The sequence below is a fragment of the Chanodichthys erythropterus genome, chromosome 20, assembly GCF_024489055.1.
Source record: "Chanodichthys erythropterus isolate Z2021 chromosome 20, ASM2448905v1, whole genome shotgun sequence".
NCBI lineage: Eukaryota > Metazoa > Chordata > Actinopteri > Cypriniformes > Xenocyprididae > Chanodichthys > Chanodichthys erythropterus.
This window is the reverse complement of record NC_090240.1, coordinates 12,461,293-12,484,359: the sequence shown is the minus strand read 5'-3', so window position 1 is coordinate 12,484,359 and position 23,067 is coordinate 12,461,293. Positions and strand designations below refer to the sequence as shown.

At 37.8% G+C, this 23,067-nt stretch overlaps 1 protein-coding gene across 1 annotated transcript; it reads left to right on the top strand.

Annotated features, from left to right (window-relative positions):
• The first annotated feature begins 6,394 nt into the window (after positions 1-6,394).
• edem2 (ER degradation enhancer, mannosidase alpha-like 2) lies at positions 6,395-20,182 on the top strand. The gene is made up of 11 exons (XM_067371502.1): positions 6,395-6,559; positions 6,902-7,012; positions 9,820-9,859; positions 9,939-10,044; positions 10,557-10,682; positions 11,683-11,894; positions 14,565-14,706; positions 15,180-15,304; positions 15,433-15,577; positions 19,388-19,509; positions 19,593-20,182. Exons 1-11 carry the CDS (start codon positions 6,453-6,455, stop codon positions 20,055-20,057), a joined length of 1,701 nt encoding a protein of 566 aa, XP_067227603.1. The 5' UTR covers positions 6,395-6,452; the 3' UTR covers positions 20,058-20,182.
• Positions 20,183-23,067: the final 2,885 nt, after the last annotated feature.

Below are 23,067 nucleotides of genomic sequence, written 5' to 3'. Positions count from 1 at the left end.
GGTGAGTAAATGATGATAGAATTTTCACTTTTGGGTTAATATGGTGCATTGGGTTGCAACATCTTGCAAAATGTAACATTTTAGATCAGTCAGAATTGATTAGATGCAGTAGGCTGTTTTTATTGGATTTTTTCTCTCAGTTTGTGAACAGGCCTGCTGTCTGTGTGGCTATAATGCTGCTGCTCGCAGTGGCCCACGGTAAACGCGCATGTGATTATTCTGAGATCATCAGCACCTACAGGGCTGTCATCCTGGTCGAGCTCCAAAACCTGGTAAGTGTCAAGCCAGATAACCTGAATCCACGTGTTCAAACAGACTATGTACAGTATGTAGCAAATCTGATTTGCTTGTCTAGAATGATAATCTAACAAATTATATAAGCAATGGAAAAATGGTTATGAAAATGTGGTCACTTGTTGCCCTCTTCTGGTTATCTGTAGAAGGTGAACTGTTTGAATGTGATTTAAAGGGATAGTTCACTCAAAAATGAAAATTCGGTCATCATTTACTCCCCTACAAGTTGTTCCAAACCTGTATACATTTCTTTGTTCTGCTGTACACAAAGGAAGATATTAAGTTACAATAAGATATTATTGTAACTAATCAGATCTCACTCATCATTTACTACCACAGTAAGGAAACAAAATACTATGGTAGTCAATGGGGGGTGGGAAGTCTCCTTGGTTACAAACATTCTTCCAAATATCTTCCTTTGTGTACAGCAGAAGAACAAAAAATGTATACAGGTTTGGAACAACTTGTAGGGGAGTAATTGATGACAGAATTTTCATTTTTGGGTGAACTATCCCATTAAGACAAGCTTTTTCTTCTCTTGACACAGAATCTGACTGGTTCGTTTGACATATCTAAAGAAAAGGACCACTGTCCTTCTGAGAAGGTACAGCCACCTGTACATAGCTACATGTATGTTTCTTTAAAACACAATTTTGTTTTTAGAGACAGTTGATACGGAGCATTTTTCTTTTTGGTGATGTCTTAATAATCGATGCTCTGTTTTGATGATAGGTTCACCGTATCCTGCGAGATATCTATAATATGACCCAAATCTTTAGATGCCTGAGTGAAAGCAAGAGGCATCAGCGTGACAGAGCTGACAGAGGGGGTGACATGACAAAGGTGGTGGGACAAATGGCACAGCTCATCCAAAAAAACTGCTGCAAACAGGAAAGTTTGGTATAGTTTTTATTTGTTTGTTGATTGTTAATCTGAATAAATTGTAATCTGAAAAAAAGGGAAAATAATCTGAATAATTATAATCTGAAATAAACTGAGGATAACATGATCTAGAAATGTATTCATTTATTGAATTATCAAAATAAAGTTAATCTGAATAATTATAATATGAAATAAACAGGGCTACATCTAGAAATGTATTTAAAAAACAAAATAAAATGAATCTGAGTAATTATAATCTGAAATAAACAGGATTACGTGTCACAGACTGCTCCGAGACTCAAAGATTGAGAATCCACACGCAGTAGTTTATTAGAAGGGTAACCCAAAAACAGTCAAAAAAAAAGGCAAGAGGTCCAAACACTAGCAAGCAGTCCAAAACAGAAACCAAGACAGGACCACAAGGAAATAGAGTCAGATCCAGAACACAAGCAACAGGGTCAGAACCAACAGATTATCACAAGAACGCTCAAATGCAGTCGACACTTACAAAACCTCATAGAGAATGAAAGTGAGAACCTGGCTTTTATAGGCAGAGCTAATGCGGTTAATGAGTAATCATGGCTGATAAGTCTAGGCAAAGGATTATGGGAAATGGAGTCCATGAAGATGTGACAATAGTCCAGGGTGGAGTGCCCTATGGTGGCAATCAAAGGCACCCCAGCTGGTGACTGTGACGTAGCCCAGATATATTCCAGATGCTCCTGTCCAGGGAGGCGGAGCGAAGGTGGACCGGGGGGCAGGATGGAGGGCCAGGTCCATGAAGTAGAAGAGGGCCTGAAGATTGAGGCAGAGCAGGTGGCTTGAACACCCCCACGGCGGAGCAGATGGGCTTGGACAGGCCCACGGCAGAGCAGACGATCACCACAGCAGTGCAGATGGGGCTGAAATCCACCAAGGCATTGCTGAGTACCACCAAGGTGGAGCTGATGTCAACCACGGTGGAGCCGAAGACCACCATTGCTGATCAGATGAAACCGAAATGGAGCACAGAGAGGTTAGCGTTGGCCACAAGGGCCGTGTGAGAACAGGCAGGGAGCACCGAAGCACCCTCCACGGCCATGACTGGGACAACAGGGTTTCCCAGGTTGGTCTCTGTGGTAATTTCATGGGATACAGAAAGTTCGTGGACAACCTCTCTGGTCGTGTTTAAGCAGGCAGACAGTTCAGGAATGACCTCTGTAGTCGCATCAGGGCAGACAGGAAAATCTGGGGCAGGAGTGGCCTCTGGAGCGGACTCATGGGCTGGAGAGCAGTGTGCGGCCCAAACACACAAAATGGCCATTGCCATGACGGGGAGTACTGAGAACAAGGGAATGACCTCTCGGAGAGACGGCACAGGCACTGGCAGGTCAAAGCGCCCTGGGGCCTGTGGGCTAGATGGCGCTGGTCTAGTGATGTCAGCTGAACGCACTGACATCAGTGGTGTGTCCTCCAAGCTGGATGCCAGTCTCATTTGCATAGGGACCACTTTAAAGGCTTCATGTGCAACATTCACAATGACTGGGAACTCAGCCGTGGCGTCCGTGAGGGCTGAAGACTCTGGAATGGTGGCCATCTTGGCTGATGACCCTGGATAGGCGGCCATGTTGGCTGATAACCCTGGAGTGGCGGCCATGTTTGCTGATGACCCTGGAGTGGTGGCCATGTTGGCTGATGGCCCTGGAGTGGCGGCCATGTTGGCTGATGACCCTGGTGTGGTGGTCATGTTGGCTGATGACTCTGGTGTGGCGGCCATGTTGTGAACTGGCTTTGGTGCAGGAACTACAGGATGGGAAGGTACATAAACCACAGGGCTAGCAACCAACAGAACTGGGCATGTTGATGATTGTGGTGGACCAAGCTCCTTGGCCACTGGAGCTTGGTGAATGGTGTCCTCTCCCCAAAAAATGTTTAGGGGGAACATCCTTCTCTACTTCCCCAACTGTAAAGGACGATCCACTAAACAAAAGAGCATAGTCTATAAATTGTTCTAAGGTTAGGTCATTTTCCCCTCTTGGCAAAAGTGATTTTACAGGTTTGTTTAGTCCATGACAATAGAAGTCTTTCAAAACAGCATCCTTTCAGTTTATACAGTTGGCTAAAGCACATAATTTAGTATTCTTCGATGCTACAAATACCTTAATGAAGGAACAAAATTTCTTTTCCTGGATACATGTGTGGTGAGGTTTTCTGTCACAAACTGCTCAGAGACTTGAAGGTTGAGGATCCACATGCAGTAGTTTATTAAAAGGGTAACCAAAAAAACAAGCAAGAGGTCCAAATACAAGCAAGCAGTCCAAAACAGAAACCAAGGCAGGAATACAGGGAAACAGATCTAGAACACAGCAACAGGGTCAGAACCAACAAACATATTATCACAAAGACACTCAGAAATGCAGTTAGCCAGCCATCCAATCAGAGTGGAGAAGGGGCGGGACAAATACAACACCGACCAACTGTCACAACGTTCTTGCTGTACAGCGACATCAACAAACAGAGAACGAAACAAACTGGATGAGAGATTAATATTGCTGGTCTTCGAACATACATAGCAAGTAATTCCACATTATGTCAACATTTTTAGTCTGAAACAAATTACCTGCAAAATCAGTTATAAGGAACAGTGCCGTGGATATTCCGTATCATAGCAACAAAGCGTCTCAACTGAAAAAAAAAACGTTGCGCAGCTGAAGCACTCTCAAGTGCTCACAGATAGGCGTTTTAAGCAGAGCGCCTACCATTTTCTGCTGGCTAAAAACACTTTGGTGGACACGGGGCATTAGAGTGTACTCACACTGACCCCAAAGCCTGGGGGCTCGGGGGCTCGGGGGCTTGGGCAACCATGCCTAGTGTGAGTACACCAGGCACTGGCAGGTTTGAGCGCCCTGGGGCCTGTGGGCTAGATGGCGCTGGTCTAGTGATGTCAGCTGAACGCACTGATATCAGTGGTGTGTCCTCCAAGCTGGATGCCAGTCTCATTTGCACACGGACCACTTTAAAGGCTTCCTGTGCAACATTCACAATGACCGGGAACTCAGCCGTGGCGTCCGTGAGGGCTGAAAACTCTGGAATGGTGGCCATCTTGGCTGATGACCCTGGATAGGCGGCCATGTTGGCTGATAACCCTGGAGTGGCGGCCATGTTTGCTGATGACCCTGGAGTGGCGGCCATGTTGGCTGATGACCCTGGTGTGGCGGCCATGTTGTGAACTGGCTTTGGTGCAGGAACTACAGGATGGGAAGGTACATAAACCACAGGGCTAGCAACCAACAGAACTGGGCATGTTGATGATTGTGGTCAACCAAGCTCCTTGGCCACTGGAGCTTGGTGTATGTGTCCTCTCCCCAGTGGCTCGGGGGGGGGCCATGCCTAGTGTGAGTACACCTTTACAAAACCTCACAGAAAAAGAAAGCGAGAACCAAGCTTTTATAGGCAGAACTAATGAAGCTAATGAGTAACAGCTGTATGTAATCATGATTGATAAGTCCGGGCAAAGGATTATGGGGAATGGAGTCCATGAGGTTGTGACAATAGTCTGGGATGGAGTGCCCTCTGGTGGCAATCAAAGGCACTTCAGCTGGTGACTGTGACACATGATCTAGAAATGTATTTATTTTTTATTTATTTATTGAAGAATCAAAAAAACTTAATCTGAATAGTTATAATCTGGAATAGATGATAACATCATCTAGGAATTTATTTTTTATTTGTTTATCAAAAAATAAAATTATTCACAATAATTATAATCTAAAGCAAACAGAAGGTAACATGATCTAGAAATTATAATATAATTTATAATTAATGAATAATCTAATTCATTAATTATAAATTATATTATAATTATATAATTATATAATTATAAATGTTATTTGTTGATTGAATAATTAAAAACATTAATCTGAATAATTATATTCTGAAATAAACAGAGGATAACATGATCTAGAAATGTATTCATTTAGAATTTGATTTTATTTTATTTTTACTAAAAAGTTAATCTGAATAATAATAATCTGAAATAAACAGAGGATAACATGATCTAGAAATGTATCTTTGAATAATCCAAATAAAGTTAATCTGAATAATCATCTGAAATAAATAGAGGATTTAACATGATTTAGAACATGATGTATTACTTTGCAGGCAAATAGATGCAGAAAAGCATCTTGCAAAGCAGGGAAGAAGCGGAAAAGAAGACAGCAGTGGAGAATGAAAATGATGGGAAGGCTTATAAACTGCTGGCAGAGGCTTCTGAGTGTGACGGCGTATTAAATCACAGCAAACACAGGCCTCAGATCAGCTCCACTCACATTATTTAAAACTGTATGCACATTCTTTTTCCCTTTATCATTATTTATTCACTTTCACTTTTTAATAAAAGAACACCAAGTGTTCTGTATAATACTCCTTCAGTGAAATGATAAGCTGAGATTGTGTCAAACTCATAAGACATTGTATGGTTATATGTTTCTTCTGGTTGTATATGTTTTGTTTGATAGCACTATATATGATTTATGCATAACAAATTTAAAAGCTATTCATGTTAAACAGTTACATGCGCATTTACATTTATATGGACACTCACATCTGGTGCTGCAAATTGAGCCATCATTACAGTTTTGATAATTTAACGCTGACTATGTTATTCATGTTCTCATAGGTCTACTAACACTATTGAAAAACACAAAATAAGCTGTCTCAGTAACTTATCTCATGTTATTTCAGTGGACTCATCTTTTAAAACGTTGGGTAGAAGAAGGTGTTTATTTTTTGTTTGAAGTTTTATTGGATAGTGTGGGATTTGGATATTGGATAATGTAATGTTTTGGAAACTGTCAGGCGTTAATCATATCAATACTGCCAATATTCCAGAAGGGGACATCAGAAACTCATTATGGACATCACTTTATCCATAATTTTGCTGCTTTGGTGCTGCTGATTTATGTCTTGTTTTGTTCATTCTTTCTATAAGTCAACTTTTTCTGTTAGTAGATTTAAAAATAAATAAATAAAAACCTTTTAAAAAGACTTCAACTGTGAAATGCATCTTTTTAAAGCTATTTTTGTTTGATTTGATTTGATTTTATAATACTTTATTTTATTTTATACCATAGGGCTTTTATTTTAAAATCGACAGCTCACGCTACCTGCACGTCAGCATTCGCTCATACGCATGCGCAGTATGTGCACTTCCTATTTGCACTGTTTGTAGTATTTGTGCATATCCATGTCGCTTGAAATTATAGTATTGTTTATCTCTGCTCACATCACGTTACTTAATGCTTACTTTCCTTTTCTCCGCCGTTTTTTGCGCCACGTTCCTGTCTCCTATCATCAGTCATGTTAAAGGAAAAGATTTTACTGAGCAGGAAATGTCTCATTACAGGTGAGATTTATTAATAATATTCTAAATTCATCATTAATTATTGATGTGTAATAAGTGGGTCAGATGATCAGGGTGCCGTAGAGAGTTGTTGCATAGAGATGTTACAACTGCTGCAACACTAACAAGTATAAATCTGTTCTTTATGGTCAAGAAGGGGAATTTGCTGTCAGTCAATCAGCTTTGCCATATGGTCATGTGTAAATAAATACACAAGAGTCAGCAGAAAGCCTGTTCAGTGTGCACTACACTTGTCTCCTGTATAATCGTAATGCCTTCCTACTGCTTAGAGGAATATTGACAATCAGTCCTGTTTAAAGCTGTTTGTTTTATTTGTGTTAACAGGGACAGAATAAAGTCAATGTTTTATCATGCTTACAACAGCTACTTGGAAAATGCATATCCTTATGATGAGTTGAGACCGCTGACATGTGACGGACAGGACACATGGGGAAGGTATGAGCTTATAGCAGAAACACGTTCTTCTTCAAAAAAAAAAATGAAAACAAAAAGACAGCACAATGCTCTCAAACTGTAGGCAAACAATGTTTCAACAATTTAGGTAGTCAAAAATATTAAAACTTGTGAATGCATGAATATGCATGGCCAACAAACAAGACAGCATTTAACCAATGAAAACACATTATATTCTCCAAAAATAATTAAAAAGAATTTAGTTTACATAGAAATCACTAAAAGGTGTTCTATCAAAATCTAAATGAAGTCCTTTCTCAAATAAAGTATATATAAATATTAACACACACACGCATGTTTGTTTTGCTATCAAAGTGGGGATATTCCACAGGCGTAATGGTTTTTATACTGTACAAACTGTACATTTGATCCCCCTACACTACCCCTACTCCTAAACCTACCCATCACAGAAAACAGTGCACATTTTTACATTTTTAATAAAATATTTAATAAGTTTTTAAAGCTATTTTAAATATGAAGACTCATGAAATGTCCTCATATTTCATGTTTATATCGTAATACCAGTGTAATACCCATGTCATTATACAAATTTGTGTCCTCAAAAATCACAAAAACGTGCACACACACACACATACTCATTGGCCACTTTATTAGGTACACCTCCCTAGTATCGGGTTTGACCCCTTTTGCCTTCACAACTCCCCGAATTCTTCATGGCAGAGATTCACCAAGCTGCTGGAAACATTCCTCAGAGATTTTTGTCCATAATGACATGAGAGCATCACAGTTCCATCTGCACATCCATGATGTGAATCTCTCGTTCCACCACATCCCAAAGCTGCTCTTTTGGATTGAGATCTGGTGACTGTGGAGGTCATTTGAGTTTAGTGAACTCATTTACATGTTCAAGAATCCAGTTTGAGATGATTTGAGCTTTGTGACATGGTGCGTTACCCTGCTGGAAGTATCCATCAGAAGATCAACACTGTGGTCATAAAGAGATGGAGATGGTCAGCAACAATCCTCAGGTAGACTGTGGTGTTTAAACAATGCTCAATTGATACCAAGAGGCCCAAAGTGTGGCAAGATAATATCCCTCACACCATTACACCCCTAGCAGCCTGAAACGCTGATACAAGACAGGATGGATCCATGCTTTAATGTTGTTTATAACAAATTCTGACCCGACCATCCGAATGTTGCAGCAGAAATTGAGTCTCATCAGACCAGGAAACTTTTTTCCAAACTTTTACTGTCCAGTTTTGGTTGGTCTGTGTGAGTTCTAGCCTCACCTTCCTGTTCTCAGCTGACAGGAGTGGCTCTGGTGTGTCTTCTGCTGCCCATCTGCTTCAAGGTTGGATGTGTTGTGTGTTCAGAGATGCTCTTCCGTTACTGTTGCTGAACCAGTCTGGTCATTCTCCTCTGACCTCTGACCTCATCAAGGCATTTTCTTGCTCAGAACTGCCACTCACTGGATATTTTCTCTTTTTTCGGGCCATTCTCTGTAAACCCTAGAAATGGTCGTGCATAAAAATCTCTTGCTGCCATGTGATTGACTGATTGGATATTTGCGTTAACAAACAGTTGAACAGGTGTAACCCCTAAGGTCCTACCCGGCCTCGAACCCGGGTCTCTGGCGTGGGAGGCAGACACGCTAAAAAGGAGGCCAAAGTCTGCAAGGGAGTGATATTTATCTGCACAGTTCTTACTAGCTGGCCTCCATTAAATACATACATACATACACACACACACACACACACACACACACACACACACACACACACACACACACACACACACACACACACACACACACACACACACACACACACATATATATATATGTATATATATATATATATATATATATATATTATATTATATTATATGTGTTATATTATATTATATTATATTATATATATATATATATATATATATATATATATATAATATATATAACACATATAATATATATATATATATATATATATATATATATATATATATATATATATATATATATATATATATATATATATATATATATATATATATATATATATATATATAATGTGTATATATATATATATATATATATAATGTGTATATATGTATATGTTTATTTGATAACTACAAAGCAGACATCACTGCAAAGGAGGCTTTCAGCTTGTCAAATTCCACCCAGTAATTATCTCCTATATTACTAACAAGTGGCATATCCAATGGGATGAAATGAACTAAATCCTAGTATAAGGAGAAGGTTTTTAGTCATTTTAAATCTAGTCATGATCAAGTTGTTTTAACTAGGTGTCGTTTAGGTTATTCAAGATTTGCACATGATTATTTCTTTAAAGGTAAAAAACCACCAACATCAAACTCCATTGACTGTTAAACATATTTTACTGGACTACACCTTTTTTTAATGCATAAAGATCATTAGACTGATGTACTTCAAAATTAGAATTTTTGTCTTTTATTAATCTTAAATGTTTTTTATAGAATTTGTTAATTATACAATGTTTCTCATTCACTGTGCTGCTGACATAACATTAAGAAAATAATAAATTATATTTCATAAGATTAAAATGGACAGCACTTGGGTTCTTTTGATTGAACTTTGTTATAGTGTAAAATTCTCCCTTACATTCAATGATCACTTTGGCCTACAATACTTCTGGGAAAGTTGGTGCAGGTTTTTTCTTTTTTCAGTGGAGTTGAAAAGCCTTTGTCTTTAATATCTTTCATAGTGAAACACATAATTATGACAGGAAGATTCAGAAGTCATGTTCTATCATTATAACCTCTCTATTTGTCCCTCTTTCCTTCAGTTTCTCCCTCACCCTCATTGATGCTCTGGACACGTTACTGGTATGAAATTACATTCAACAAAATTCTTCCATGCCAAGCAGTGGTTTTTCTGTAGAATGTTTGTCTTTCTTGATCATAGGTTTTGGGAAACCACACAGAGTTCCAGCGCGTGGCCACTCTGCTTCAGGACACGGTTGACTTTGACACGGATGTAAATGCATCTGTCTTTGAGACCAATATACGAGGTGAGATATACTGTGTATTATGGAATGAAAAATCTCAGATGAATATACATTTCAAAATATACCCAAAAATCGACAACAACAAAAAAACATATACAGTGGGTACGGAAAGTATTCAGACCCCCTTAAATTTTTCACTCTTTGTTATATTGCAGCCATTTGCTAAAATCATTTAAGTTCTTTTTTTTCCCTCATTAATGTACACACAGCACCTCATATTGACAGAAAAACACAGAATTGTTAAAAAGAAAAACTGAAATATCACATGGTCCTAAGTATAAATAATTATTTTACATTACTGTTAAATGTGGGAATGTGCTTTATTGTAATGAAAATAATTATTTTCTTTGTGCAAAATTTTCTTATTTATTTGATTTTGGGGGGACATATGATCCGGACAAACTCATTTATCTTTATTTATCCTGTATTACAGGGCTGTAATCATTGGCATTAAGTGAGTTTCACCAGTGTATGTGTTTATAATCTGGTCACTTGATGAAATGTATTTCTTGCAGTGGTTGGTGGGCTTCTCTCGGCCCATCTGCTTTCTAAACGTGCAGGGATGGAGGTGGAGGAGGGCTGGCCCTGCTCTGGACCCCTCCTGCGCATGGCAGAGGACGCCGCCCGCAAACTGCTGCCCGGTGAGGGAGCTTATGTGTACTTCAAAACCATATTCAATTAATAGCGCAATTACATCACTATCTGAAACATATTTAGCACGAATAGTTTGTTGCATTTGTCATTGCAACACAGAAACTGAGCCAAACACTTTGTTAAAGTCAGCATGAAACGGAAATTGCGATAGTCTTTTCTTCCCTATTATGCAAGTACATCTGAGTGAAATGGCTTCTGGAACGTTGCACGGGACTTGGTTTTGTCAATGGGGAATTGATTGGATGGTTGTGGTTTGCTATTTGTGGATCTCATGCGAGTGACATGTTGCTAACTGGAAAATGGAAATGGAAAACAAATATAGAAATGTTAAAAAAACTAATGAAAATGACAAAAACACATAGCAACAAAACTAAAATAAAAATAAATAAAAATAAAAGGTCATTCCATACATTAATATAAATTCTATAATAGTATATACATAATATGAAAATAACACAGGTTCATGAGTGCATATAATGTTTTTTTTATGTAATGATAAACTCACCATTTATCAATTTGTTCATTTTAGTTTATTAGTATGTATTTTATTTCCTGCCAATAAATCGAAATGTATTAATTTGAAAAAGCTACATCACACATACATTCATTATTAGTTTACTGTGCTAATAGTTTCCACAGAAAACAAAGACTGAATTTGCATACTCCTATTAATTTAGAAAAGCATGTAGTTTTAAGCATTAGCTAAGCTAGTATGCCTGTACTGGGACATAAAATTGCATCTTTCATAATTATATTTTCCCAAGAAGCATGCATGGATACATCCAAAACTCTTTGAGATTCTATTCAGTCACCTTTGATGTACTATTTTCAATGTAACGCACTAATCCTACTCTGGCATGCTGTATAGGAAGGGTATATGAATTGGGATTCAGAAATACTCTTTTAAAGCTATATTAGAATCATAATAATATTCAATCATGATTATTGATAATGTTGTCAAGTTTATATATATTGTGTTCTTCTCAGCTTTCCAGACCCCCACAGGGATGCCATATGGCACGGTGAACCTGCTGAGGGGGGTGAACCCCACTGAGACCCCCGTCACCTGCACTGCTGGAGTGGGCACCTTCATCCTGGAGTTCTCCACCCTCAGCCGACTGACTGGAGACCCTGTGTTTGAGAACGTGGCTCGCAAAGCTCTCAGGGCCTTGTGGAGAACACGCTCAGATATTGGCCTGGTAAAAGCTTTTTATCTGGGATCAAACTGTTTGTAGTACAGCCATGAAGCCAGAGTAGTGCATATCTGAAATTCTTTGGTTTTAAAGGGGCAGTTCACCCAAACATGAAAATTCTCTCCATCATTTAAGGCTTTCACAATGGGTAGATATAGGAACTCAGTTATAGAAACTAGCCAAAAGGGTGGTCCGCCGAGATCTAAATTTTCACCGAGGGACATTTTTCCTGGTTGCGTTCGCACCGGTAGTAGAAACTCTGAAGTGATGTAAGTCGGCTGATAGCGATGTCATTTAAGCACGGCATTCAACAGCGTCAACAACTGGAGGATGGAGGATGCCGTGATCAGAGCTGTGTTTTTGTTGTGTGTTTCATGATAACTGAGATGACATGTAGACGTATGAGTTGTGCGATTGAAAGAGCAAGGGAAGGGCTAAGAGACGAAATCTCCTACATCATCACACCCAGCTCCTGCAGTGCGAATGTGCCAAAAAGTGACTTTTTGAAAAATATGACTTTCCTTTTTCAGATAAACACAAAAAAAAGAAGATTTTAAGGAAAATAATCCATTGCTGTGAGTTCATATAATGCCATTGAGGCCTAGGAGTTTTTCCACATTGCATGAAAATGCAAAAACACGCTATGAATCAAGAGCATGCCAAACCAACTGGTGGCGATACAACCCTAACCGTAAAGCCATGTTGGCTAATCAGAAGCCTGGAAAAAAGGTTATTACTGGTTCCGGTTCCGACGTCACAAGCCAAAATCTCCGGTTTCACCGTCTACACGACAACACTGTAACCGGGTTTTTAAAAATCCTCACCATGGCAGGAGTTTTCAAAAAAGTTCAGTTTCAGTGACCGGATACTGTGATACCGGATACTGTGTTTGCGTTCAAAACCATAGAAAAAGCTGTGGTTTTGAAGATACCCATGTCCGTGTGGACAGGGCCTGAATGGCTGGCAAAAGTTTGATGCTTGAACTGCCACTTATCGCGCAAGCTTTGCAACGCACTTGCATCACGTGTCACAGCGTCCCTATCATGAACGCTCGTATGATAGGCCAGAAGCAATGATTTACAGTTAAAAAAAAAGTTGAAAAATATTAGTATTATTCTTATCATTTCACTTCAGAAGAAGTATTACTGCCGTGATCGCTGTGTGTGGTTTTTAAGCATCAACATAGTGGTACCCATTCAATGGGATTAAATCTTTCTTTGTATTTATCAGAAGAAAGAAGGTCCTATACATTGGGGATGGGATGAGGGTGAGTTAATGATTAGAGAATTTCATTTTGGGGTGAACTATCCCTTTATTATACAATATTAACTAGTAAATTTACATTTACTTCATACTACAACATATGAATGTAATGCATCATGAATGACCTGCCCGTGCCCAGCAGTCCTACTGACTGCACTCAGTAGTAGCTAAACCACCCGGAAATGTCCCTTCTGAAATGCTTTGACCAAATGCCTCTAATAACATTAATATTTATGTTTTAGCTGCTCTTTCTTTCCAACGCGTTAATCGCTTTAACAGCAATTACTAGGACAGGGCTGATTAAAAAGGCATAAACTATGTTTATGTTGTTTCTCCATGTGATTCAAATTGTGTTGTAAACAACCAATTATCCGTTGTTATCCCAATCCCCTGTTTTCTTTATCGGGATTAAATATTCTATAGAACCATAAAGCTTTCTGAGAACCAAATCTGATTTAAATGAGCAGTTAGCATTTTGCATAGCTGATTACAAAAGGTCATATACATTTTTATTTATCTTTAATTTAATTTTTAATAATTTAATTGATTATGTTAGCAGTTGTTTTTGCACCAAAAATTCTCATTTAAAAACAACATTTTTTTATTTTTATTTTTGTAATCAGTTTCTACCCTTTCTCTGACCCTGAGAATTAAGTGGGGCTTTAGAACCACAATGTAAAACCTCTTTGCATGTGAAATGAGTATCAATCACACACGTGCAAACATTTTTTTTTAATATGACCCCGGGGATTTTGATTTTTAGTAATTTCTAGGTCTGGATAAGAAAAATATTTCCAAACTATTGCCCCATTCTGTTTTCTAAAATATGAAAATAAGATATTCTAAAAATAAATGTATCATACAAGCATAGTGTTTTTCAGGGCATTTTGACCAATCAGTCAGTGCAGCTAAATGTTTAGTGATTGTTCACTGTAAAATAATACTGTTTGAGTGTTTTAAAGAGTCCCTCCATATTATGCTATTTTAAAGGTTCCTAACAGGTTCCTTTGGAGGTCTCTTAGGCTTACATGCATCCAAGGGCAAAAAACATTTTATTTTTCTCAAAATATACATTGCAGCACCACCGCTTTTCTCATAGTCTGAAACAATTTGATAAAAGGATTTGGTCTCTCTAAACCCCTCCTTTCTGAGAACTTCCTCTGCTCTGATTGGTCAAATGGCCCAGTGTATCATTTGAGGGTGAGTAATAAATGACAGAATTTTTATTTTTGAGTGAACTAACCCTTTAAATATGGTCTGTAAAACTTATAGAGAAGAAAATATGAAATTAGAGAAAAATATAGAAAAAATATGGATTTTTGAAATGGAAAAGGTGTGCTGTGACCCCTTTACTGGCTCCAGCATTCAGTGTTCTTGTTAAAATTATCTCACATAACTCTCTCATTTTTTCAGGTGGGCAACCATATAGATGTCATAACTTCTAAGTGGGTGGCTCAGGATGCAGGGATCGGGGCGGGAGTGGACTCATACTTCGAGTATCTTGTAAAGGGGGCCATCCTGCTGCAAGATGAGGAGCTGCTGGCAATGTTTCACGGTAAACATGGACTTATTTCATTTACGTTTACATTTAGTCATTTAGCAGATGCTTTTCTCCAAAGCGACTTACAAATGAGAATAGTAGAAGCAATCAACATGAGTATGTAAGTGCCGTGTCAAGTCAGTTTCATCAGCAAAGTGCTTTTAGCAAGGTTTTGGTTTTGTTTTTTATATACAAGTAGATGGAGAAAGAGAATAGAAATCGAAAAAAAAAGAAAAGTAAAATATGAAAAAAAGTGGAGAATGTTTTACAAGAAAATACTATTTCAGCCTTTCTACTTCAAAATTTCATGTTTAATTCAATGTGTTTCTTTGTAATTATTTGTGAAGTTTACTAGCAGTTAAAGTAAATCCTACACTAAATTTAGATATTATCTAATCATAACACCAACTAATTTCCAGTAATTACTGTTTATCTTTCTTTATCTTGCTTATGTGAAAGCATTATCAACTTTCAAATGTGTGTTGCAGAATTTGATAAGTCCATAAAGAACTACACTAAGTTTGATGATTGGTATCTGTGGGTGCAGATGCATAAAGGAACAGTATCAATGCCTGTGTTTCAGTCTCTGGAGGCGTTCTGGCCTGGATTGCAGGTGAGAAAGCAGATACACTAGTCCATTATGTCAGAAGACAATGGGAAAACACCATTTTTTTATATATTTGCATCTGAGAGCAGATTGCTGTGGCGCCTAATAATGTACATGTGTTTATTTCATTTCAGAGTTTGATAGGTGATATTTCCAGTGCCACAAAGTCCTTCCATAACTACTACAGTGTTTGGCGTCAGTTTGGAGGCCTCCCAGAGTTTTACAGCATTCCTCAAGGATACACAGTGGACAAACGAGAGGGCTACCCTCTGCGGCCAGGTATCTATAAAACACACCGCGAAAGGGAGCAATGCATACATGTAAAGTCCTCAAATCATAGATTAGTTGTCTTTTAAACCATTATAACTCATTCTGGTCATTTTTGGTCATCTGGTCACCCTGAACACATTCCTGAATTTTTCTTAAAAACATGTAGGTTTTGATATGGGAACCAAACTTTGAAAATGTGTCATGAAGACTAACAAAATACATAATGGGTCTCATTCATGAAACAAGAGCAGAACGAATTTTTGTGTAAATCGTGTGTAAAGTGGTTCTGGCGTAAATTTTCGGATTCATTAAAATGTTCGTATTTTCCAAATGTTAGTTGGTACGAAAGAAATCTACACCTGCTCCCAGTCACGCGTAAATAGTGCGTTTAACATCCGAACGTTTTGCTCATTAATAAGGCTGCATTTTAATTCACCTTAATAAGGTACATATTTACAGCATTTTGAAAAAATATTATATATAGTAATTACATACGTTTTTTCTTTTTACTTTTGTTGTGAGAGCCAGTAATAAGCTGCGTTCACGTCAAGTCAAGTCAAGTCAAGTCAAGTCAAGTCAAATTTATTTATATAGCGCTTTTACAATTGGTAATTGTTTCAAAGCAGCTTTACATATTAGAAGCACAGAAAAAAAGGGAAGTGGTTAAAACTGTACAAACAAGCGTGGTAATATGTAACATATACAAGATGGTGCTACATTAAGCCAATGTCGGCTGACTTCCAGGGGTGGAAAAAACCCCCTAGGAGAAAAACCCAGCGTGCTAGCACTGGGAAAAAAGTCCTAGGAGGGAAAAAAACCCTTGGAAGATATATATATGTAAATGTATATGGAGATCAAAATCTGAATTGTACATTTTTATTATAGAGATTAAAAATCGATTATATATAAATATATGTAAGCGGATACGGGGATTAAAAATCTGAATTATAGATGCAGCCAGAATTGGATCTTTAGGCCCATTGTCTCCTGGGCTACGTTGTAGTCAGGTCCAGACGCAGGTTCTCCATCTGATCTGGATACGGCCTGGATCCAGCACCCGGCAAACCTCAGGATAAGCAGAGAGACAGATATTAGCGTAGATGCCATTCTTATTCTGATGTACAGGTATATCTAGTGTTATAGGAAATGTTCTCGGTTCTCGGTTCTCGGTGTATCTAGCGGTAAATACACGTCACCTTGTATTTACCGCTATCTTGAAATGACGTTATATTCGGACCTGTTCACGTCCTTTTGGTCCTTGGACTGGAAATGATGCGTTTCCGTGGCACCACTATCAACGCCTAATAAATCAATCTACAGCGGTCAGGTGGTATAGTGGCCACATGTTACATGTGGGAGCTTTCAGAAAACTCCCAGCTTACAAACTGTAATTACGAACTCTACGAAGACGTGAACGCTTTTTACAAGATAGAATCTTGTAACTACAGGAATTACGAGGCCGCGTGAACGCACCTATAGCATCTGCAAACGGAGCACTTTAATCAAATAATGAATTGATTTCAATAGGGCTGGGCAAACTATGGAACTTGTTTCCTATAAAATGGCCAAAATCCTTCATTTGGTGTCATAAAATGATGCCCATATATAGTTGTCAGTCGGATTTAATGGGCGGGATTTATGGTAATTGAGAATGAACGTGTACGCGCGTCCCATTTACGACTGATTGGAATTCATTAACACACACACACATTTCACTATCACTTCTGACGTTTACGAAGTATTTGTGAATCAGGAAGAGAGTTTTCGGGAAAGTCTGTTTACGCGCAAATCACTCACATATTTACTCGTATATTTACGAATGTTTCATGAATGAGACCCAATGTATTTATTTAAATGTGTAAAAAAACAAACATTGGAATAAAATTAAATACAATTTTAAAATTGATTTATTTAATTTATTTATTTTTAGAGCTAGGTAAAGAGATATAACAATGTAAAAATATATATAAAATGCTTTTCGCATTCTGGGTCAGTTTTGACCCAGATATCAACTGTGGCTTTAGACCTGATTTTATGCCTTTTTTGAGTTGTGTTTTACAGAAGTGTTTTTGGCCTTGTTTACACCTGGTATAGTCAGATCACAAGTGGATGACACTAAATACAGGTGTAAACAGGGTCTAAAATGTTTTGAGCTTGTCCACTTTCGAACTCTTCCAGAGGTAGTATAAAACGCATTCAACTGGATGGCTTTCATAGTGTAGACGCTCATGTGGTCAAATGTGTTCGAACAGCCACAAAAGACCGCCTACTCTCTGCCTACTGACCTAACACGTAAACAAGGGAAGTGAGAAGTCTTGGGTAGTGAGAAGTCGATATTTCACTCTGCTGACACTTATTGATAAATTATTGCAGAATTAAAATTTGATAATGTTTTTCATCTTAAAACGTAGTTTATGTAAGTAAAATAAATATATTTTATACTGTGTGGAGTCGGTAAGATTTTTAATATTCATGAAAAAATCTCTTAAGCTCACAAAGGCTGCATTTATTTGATCAAAATACAGTAATATTGTGAAATAGTATTACCGTTTAAAATAACTGTTTTCTATTTGAATGTATTTTAAAATGTCATTTATTCCTGTGATCGAAACTGAATTTTCAGCATCATTACTCCAGTCTTCAGAGTCACATGATCCATCAGAAATCATTCTGATATGCTGATTTGACACTCAAAAAACATTTCTTATTATTATCAATGTTGAAAACAGTTTTGAAAACCTGATACATTTTTTAGGATCCTGTGATGAATAAAAAGCTAACAGAAAGAACGGCAGCAATTTGAAATAAATTTTTGTAACATAAGAAATGTTTTTACTGTCACTGATCAATTTAATGCACGAATGCTGAATAAAAGTAAATTTTTCTTTCTTTCAAAAAAAATTTGGACTGTTTTGTGCTGTCATGAGTTATAAATTCGAAGAATATGAATAAATCAGTTGATTTCAATGAAATTAATACTGGTAATTCTTATATAGCAATATATTAAAATAAAATTTCTCATAAATATTGATGAATAATTAGCGTCGCACACCTGTAGGTGATAGATAGGTGCGTAGGAAAGAAGACTGGTATAGTCAAAATATGAAAAAACAAAAAAATGAATCCCGCACACTATCAACTTGCAAAACAATAAAAAAGACACTTTATTAGCATCTATCTTACGATCGAAACGTTGCTAATAAAGTGTCTTCTTTATTGTTTTGCAAGTTGATAGTGTGCGGGATTCATTTTTTTGTTTTTTCATAAATATTGATAAAATGAATGGTTTTGCTATAGTTCAACACAGACCTGGAATGCGTTATAAAGTTTAAGACTGTTTTGAGGCTTGAATACACTACATACTACTTTTCCCAGATTTTTGCCGATTTACTGTCTGGATGAGTTGGCGCTAGTTGCCGGAAGTCAAAGAAAAGAAAATCATGTAGTTTATGAAAGGCACAGACTGCAAATATTTTTTTTTATTTTTTAGCTTCAGATCAAACATGTTTAATATTTTGAGCTGATTTTAGAACATGCATTGTTCTCATTTGTCATGCGTCTCCTCAACAAAGCATGTGTTTCTGCGTGAGTTTGTTGTGTTCAGAAGTCTGATAGTGTGTGATCCTCAATCTTTTAGTGTATGATGCCAAGTTTTTCTCTTTCACCATTTACAAAGTCAGCAAGTGTATGATGCCTAGTGTTTTACAATCTGTTCAAATTTTAAAAGTCATGTAGAATATTCCAACCTTTTGCTGTAAAATCTGTATTGATTAATTGATATGAATAAATGAAATTGAAGTAACCAATTTTGTTGTACAGAGTTGATCGAGAGCGCCATGTATCTGTATAAGGCCACCGGTGACCCGACATTCATGCAGCTTGGCCGGGATGCAGTCGAGTCGATTGACAAAATCAGCCGTGTGAAGTGTGGTTTTGCCACTGTGAGTGTCTCAAAATGAGTCTCAAAGTTTGATCAATATTGAGACAGTCTCTAAACATACTCATCTTTTTATTTCTGCCAAAGGTGAAGGACGTAAGGGACCACAAGTTGGACAACCGCATGGAGTCCTTCTTCCTGGCCGAGACCATTAAATACCTCTACCTCCTCTTCGATCCTGAAAATTTCCTTCATAACACGGGCACTGAGTTTGAGCTCGGTGGCCTGCAGGGGGACTGCGTACTCAGCGCGGGGGGTTACATATTTAACACGGAGGCTCACCCGCTCGACCCCGCCGCACTGCACTGCTGCAGCCGATACCAGGACGAGCACAGGGAACTACAGGACATACTTCTCAGCTTCTCACAACCACTCAGGCCTCCCACGGACCAATCAGAGGAGACTTCAGGGGACCAGAGCGCCGGCGGCTCCTCAGAGAGCATTGCACTGAAGCCAGGAGAGAGACGAAAACCTCCTGTGCTCTCCTGCCCTGTGCAGCCGTTCAGCGCCAAACTGGCTGTCATGGGTCAAGTCTTCTCGGACAACTCTTGAACAGACTTTCTCACTGCAAACAATGTGTAAAGATGTAGATTATGTTTGTAATTTAACTTTGGAGAGATTAAATGTTTTCTAAAAATGTGTGGATTTTTTTCCACCCTTTTTATTAAAAAGTTTTAGACGACAGAATTGTTGGTGTTCATTACATTAATTATTTTAAATCTAGCTACGAGCAGCAATCATCGGGGTTCAAGCACTTTAAGGCCTTTAAGCACATGCGTAAAAAGGTTTTTATATTTTTTTTGTATTTATATTTTATTATAGCATGTAAGCATTTGGATCATAGATGGAAATACCATTTACAGCCAATACAGGCAATTTAGTAAGGAAAAACATGGTTTTCAAAGGTTTTTTGACAGTTAGAGTGCCACCTATTGCCCAATCTCTACCACTTTTTTCTCTCTCAGAGTGTGCTCATACTTATGCGTGTTCATTTTGGTGAAAATATCTCATTTTGTTTTGAAGTTACAGACACATATATATGAGAGCATAAAAAAATTACTCATGAGAGACTTTGATTTATTTTTTTTTGCCACTTCCTATCAAAATTTTGATATTTGAGCATTTACATTTTGTAAACCAACTTAGGTTCCTTGTTTCCTACGGTGGTTTCATCTCGATCGGAATAACGGTTTCGAAGATATTCGCAAAAGTTTTTTAAGCGCTAAATCACAACATGCACAAACCATAAGGCAAAACCTGGCAAGTCTGGTGTCGATGGACTCGGCAAGGTTTCAGTAGACTAAAGACATAACTCCCATGAAAATAGGTCAACCACACCCAGAGTTATATATATTTTCAGCCAAAACCGTTAAAAACATAAGTTTTTAAAAGCTTTTTAACCGTTATAGCACCACCAATGGTTCGATCTCCATTAAAGTTGGCATGCTTCTATAGGGTCATATGCTGCATGTGTTCAAGTTCTGAGTTTTCTTTTAGGGTTTATAGGCTTTTGGGTATATTTAGCCATGCCCATTTTCTAAATGACCCTGTAATAACGACCCAAAGGCTAAAATTCAACTTTTTTTGATAATTATTTATCTAGAGAGTCCAGAGGATTGTCCCGCACTGGTTTTGGTCCGATCGGGCGAAAAACCTAGGACTAGTTTGCAAAAGTATTTTTTTCAGCTCTTCGTGAATATTTAATAAACAATTTGATTGACAGCATTGGTTCTTGAGGCAAAGTTGTTCAACGTGAGGAGATCTATCAAATGATATGTGTGAATCTGTGAAACAAGTAATGAGGTGTAAACCTCGTTAGCGCCAACTACTGGCCGATTTCTTTCAAAATTCTTACAGACATCTAGGCCCCAGTGTTGAACATGCCCACCGAGTTTCATGCTGGTCGGCCTCTGTTAACCTTGTCTAATAGGTGCTCAAATTTCATTGGTCGATGACTGCCATGTTTTTTGAGATAATGTCCTCATAGACCATCATGCCCCCTTGGACCAAGACACTGCATGCCAAATTTCAAGTCGATTGGTTGCGTAGTTACAGCTGTTTTCATGGTTTTTTTTTTCAAGTTATAGCGGCGCCTAGTGTCCAATTGACACGTTTTTTTTATCGTGACCAAAGATTGAGCCCATACACATGTGAACCAAGTTTGGTGCAAATATCTAATTTCTTTCTTGAGTTATAGCCATTTTAGTAGAAGTGGCTCTGCCCACATCGTACGTTTTAGGGCCTCTTAGCGACCGTAAAACAAAATTTCAATTTTTTTTTTTTTTATAATTATTGATATTCAGACTCCAGAGAACATTTCTGCACTGGTTTGGTTCCGATTTGGTCAAAAACCTAGGACTAGTTAAAAGTAGGTTTTTTCAAAAAACCCAAAATACTGAATATTTCGTGACGAGCGAATCCTATTCCGGGAATAAGGGATTCCAACAATATGAGACACTTGAGCCTGGGCCTAACAGTTTAGGAGTTATGAGCCATTTCGTACTTTTGACCGCTGTAGTGCCCCGTCAGGCCGATCGGGGTGAGCCTTGGTGACGTTAAATGCAGTATAAGTACTACCAGCCCTCAAAGTCTCTATGACTTACAGTTTGGTCTGCCCGATCACTTTTAGGGGAGAATCCTTGGAAAATGTAACAATTACAATAGGGTTTCAGCGCTACGCACTTGAACCCCTAATAATTCAATTTCAGGAAGTTTTTATCAAAGCATTTTTATTTGCTTTTTTCAAAGCATTTTTTTTTAAATTCCCATTCTTCCCCAACCCCCCAAAATCAAAACCTACAAAAATGAATTTCTTAGAGGCAAGTGTTAAAATTACAAATACTGCAAATATCCCTTCATTCATTCAATCACACAATAAAAATTATCCGCTTAAATGGCCACACAAGACCAAACACTGCTGCTTAACTGAGATTTTAATACTAATGCTTCTGTTTTATGCTAATCAGTCTGGCGTCAAGTCTAAAAAGCGTATTTTCTCTTCATGTGAGAAAGCAAATGAGAGCCAGAGAGCAAAAGTTTATCATGAATATGCCCTCCACCTCTTGCCCATTTTGTATGCCACCAGCACAGACTGAAAATGGCACAACTGTAGCTCTGGACAAAGCCTCTATTCTTTTAGGATGGGATTAGTAGATTCAAGGCTGATTTAACTTCTTTTGAGGCAAATAAACAAATTGACCTCAGGTATTTCCAGTAGATTATGATTATGAGAGTTATTCAGATGCACTCTCGACTGCTGTGATTCCTTGATTCGTTGGTTAAGTGATTCAGCTTTGTGATACTCAAAATGTGAGGCAAGATTTGGGTGTATTTGCAAATATTCTACCATTCAAAAATTTGGGGTCGGTGAGATTTTTAATGTTTTTGAAAGAGGTCTCTTATGTTCAAGGCTGCATTTTAAAATGTAATTTATTCCTGTGATCATTACTCCAGTCTTCAGTGTCACATGATCTTTCAGAAATCATTCTAATATGCTGAATTGATGCTCAAGAAACATTTCTTATAATTGTCAATGTTGAAAACAGCTGCTTCATATTTTATG

What these genes read in the sequence shown, in the direction of transcription:
- edem2 (XM_067371502.1), top strand. Translation starts at nt 6,453, where the DNA reads ATGCTTACTTTCCTTTTCTCCGCCGTTTTTTGCGCCACGTTCCTGTCT. An exon ending in CAGGAAATGTCTCATTACAG is followed by an intron (nt 6,560 to 6,901) that starts GTGAGATTTATT and finishes TTGTGTTAACAG; the next exon opens with GGACAGAATAAAGTCAATGT. An exon ending in GGGCTACCCTCTGCGGCCAG is followed by an intron (nt 15,578 to 19,387) that starts GTATCTATAAAA and finishes TTTGTTGTACAG; the next exon opens with AGTTGATCGAGAGCGCCATG.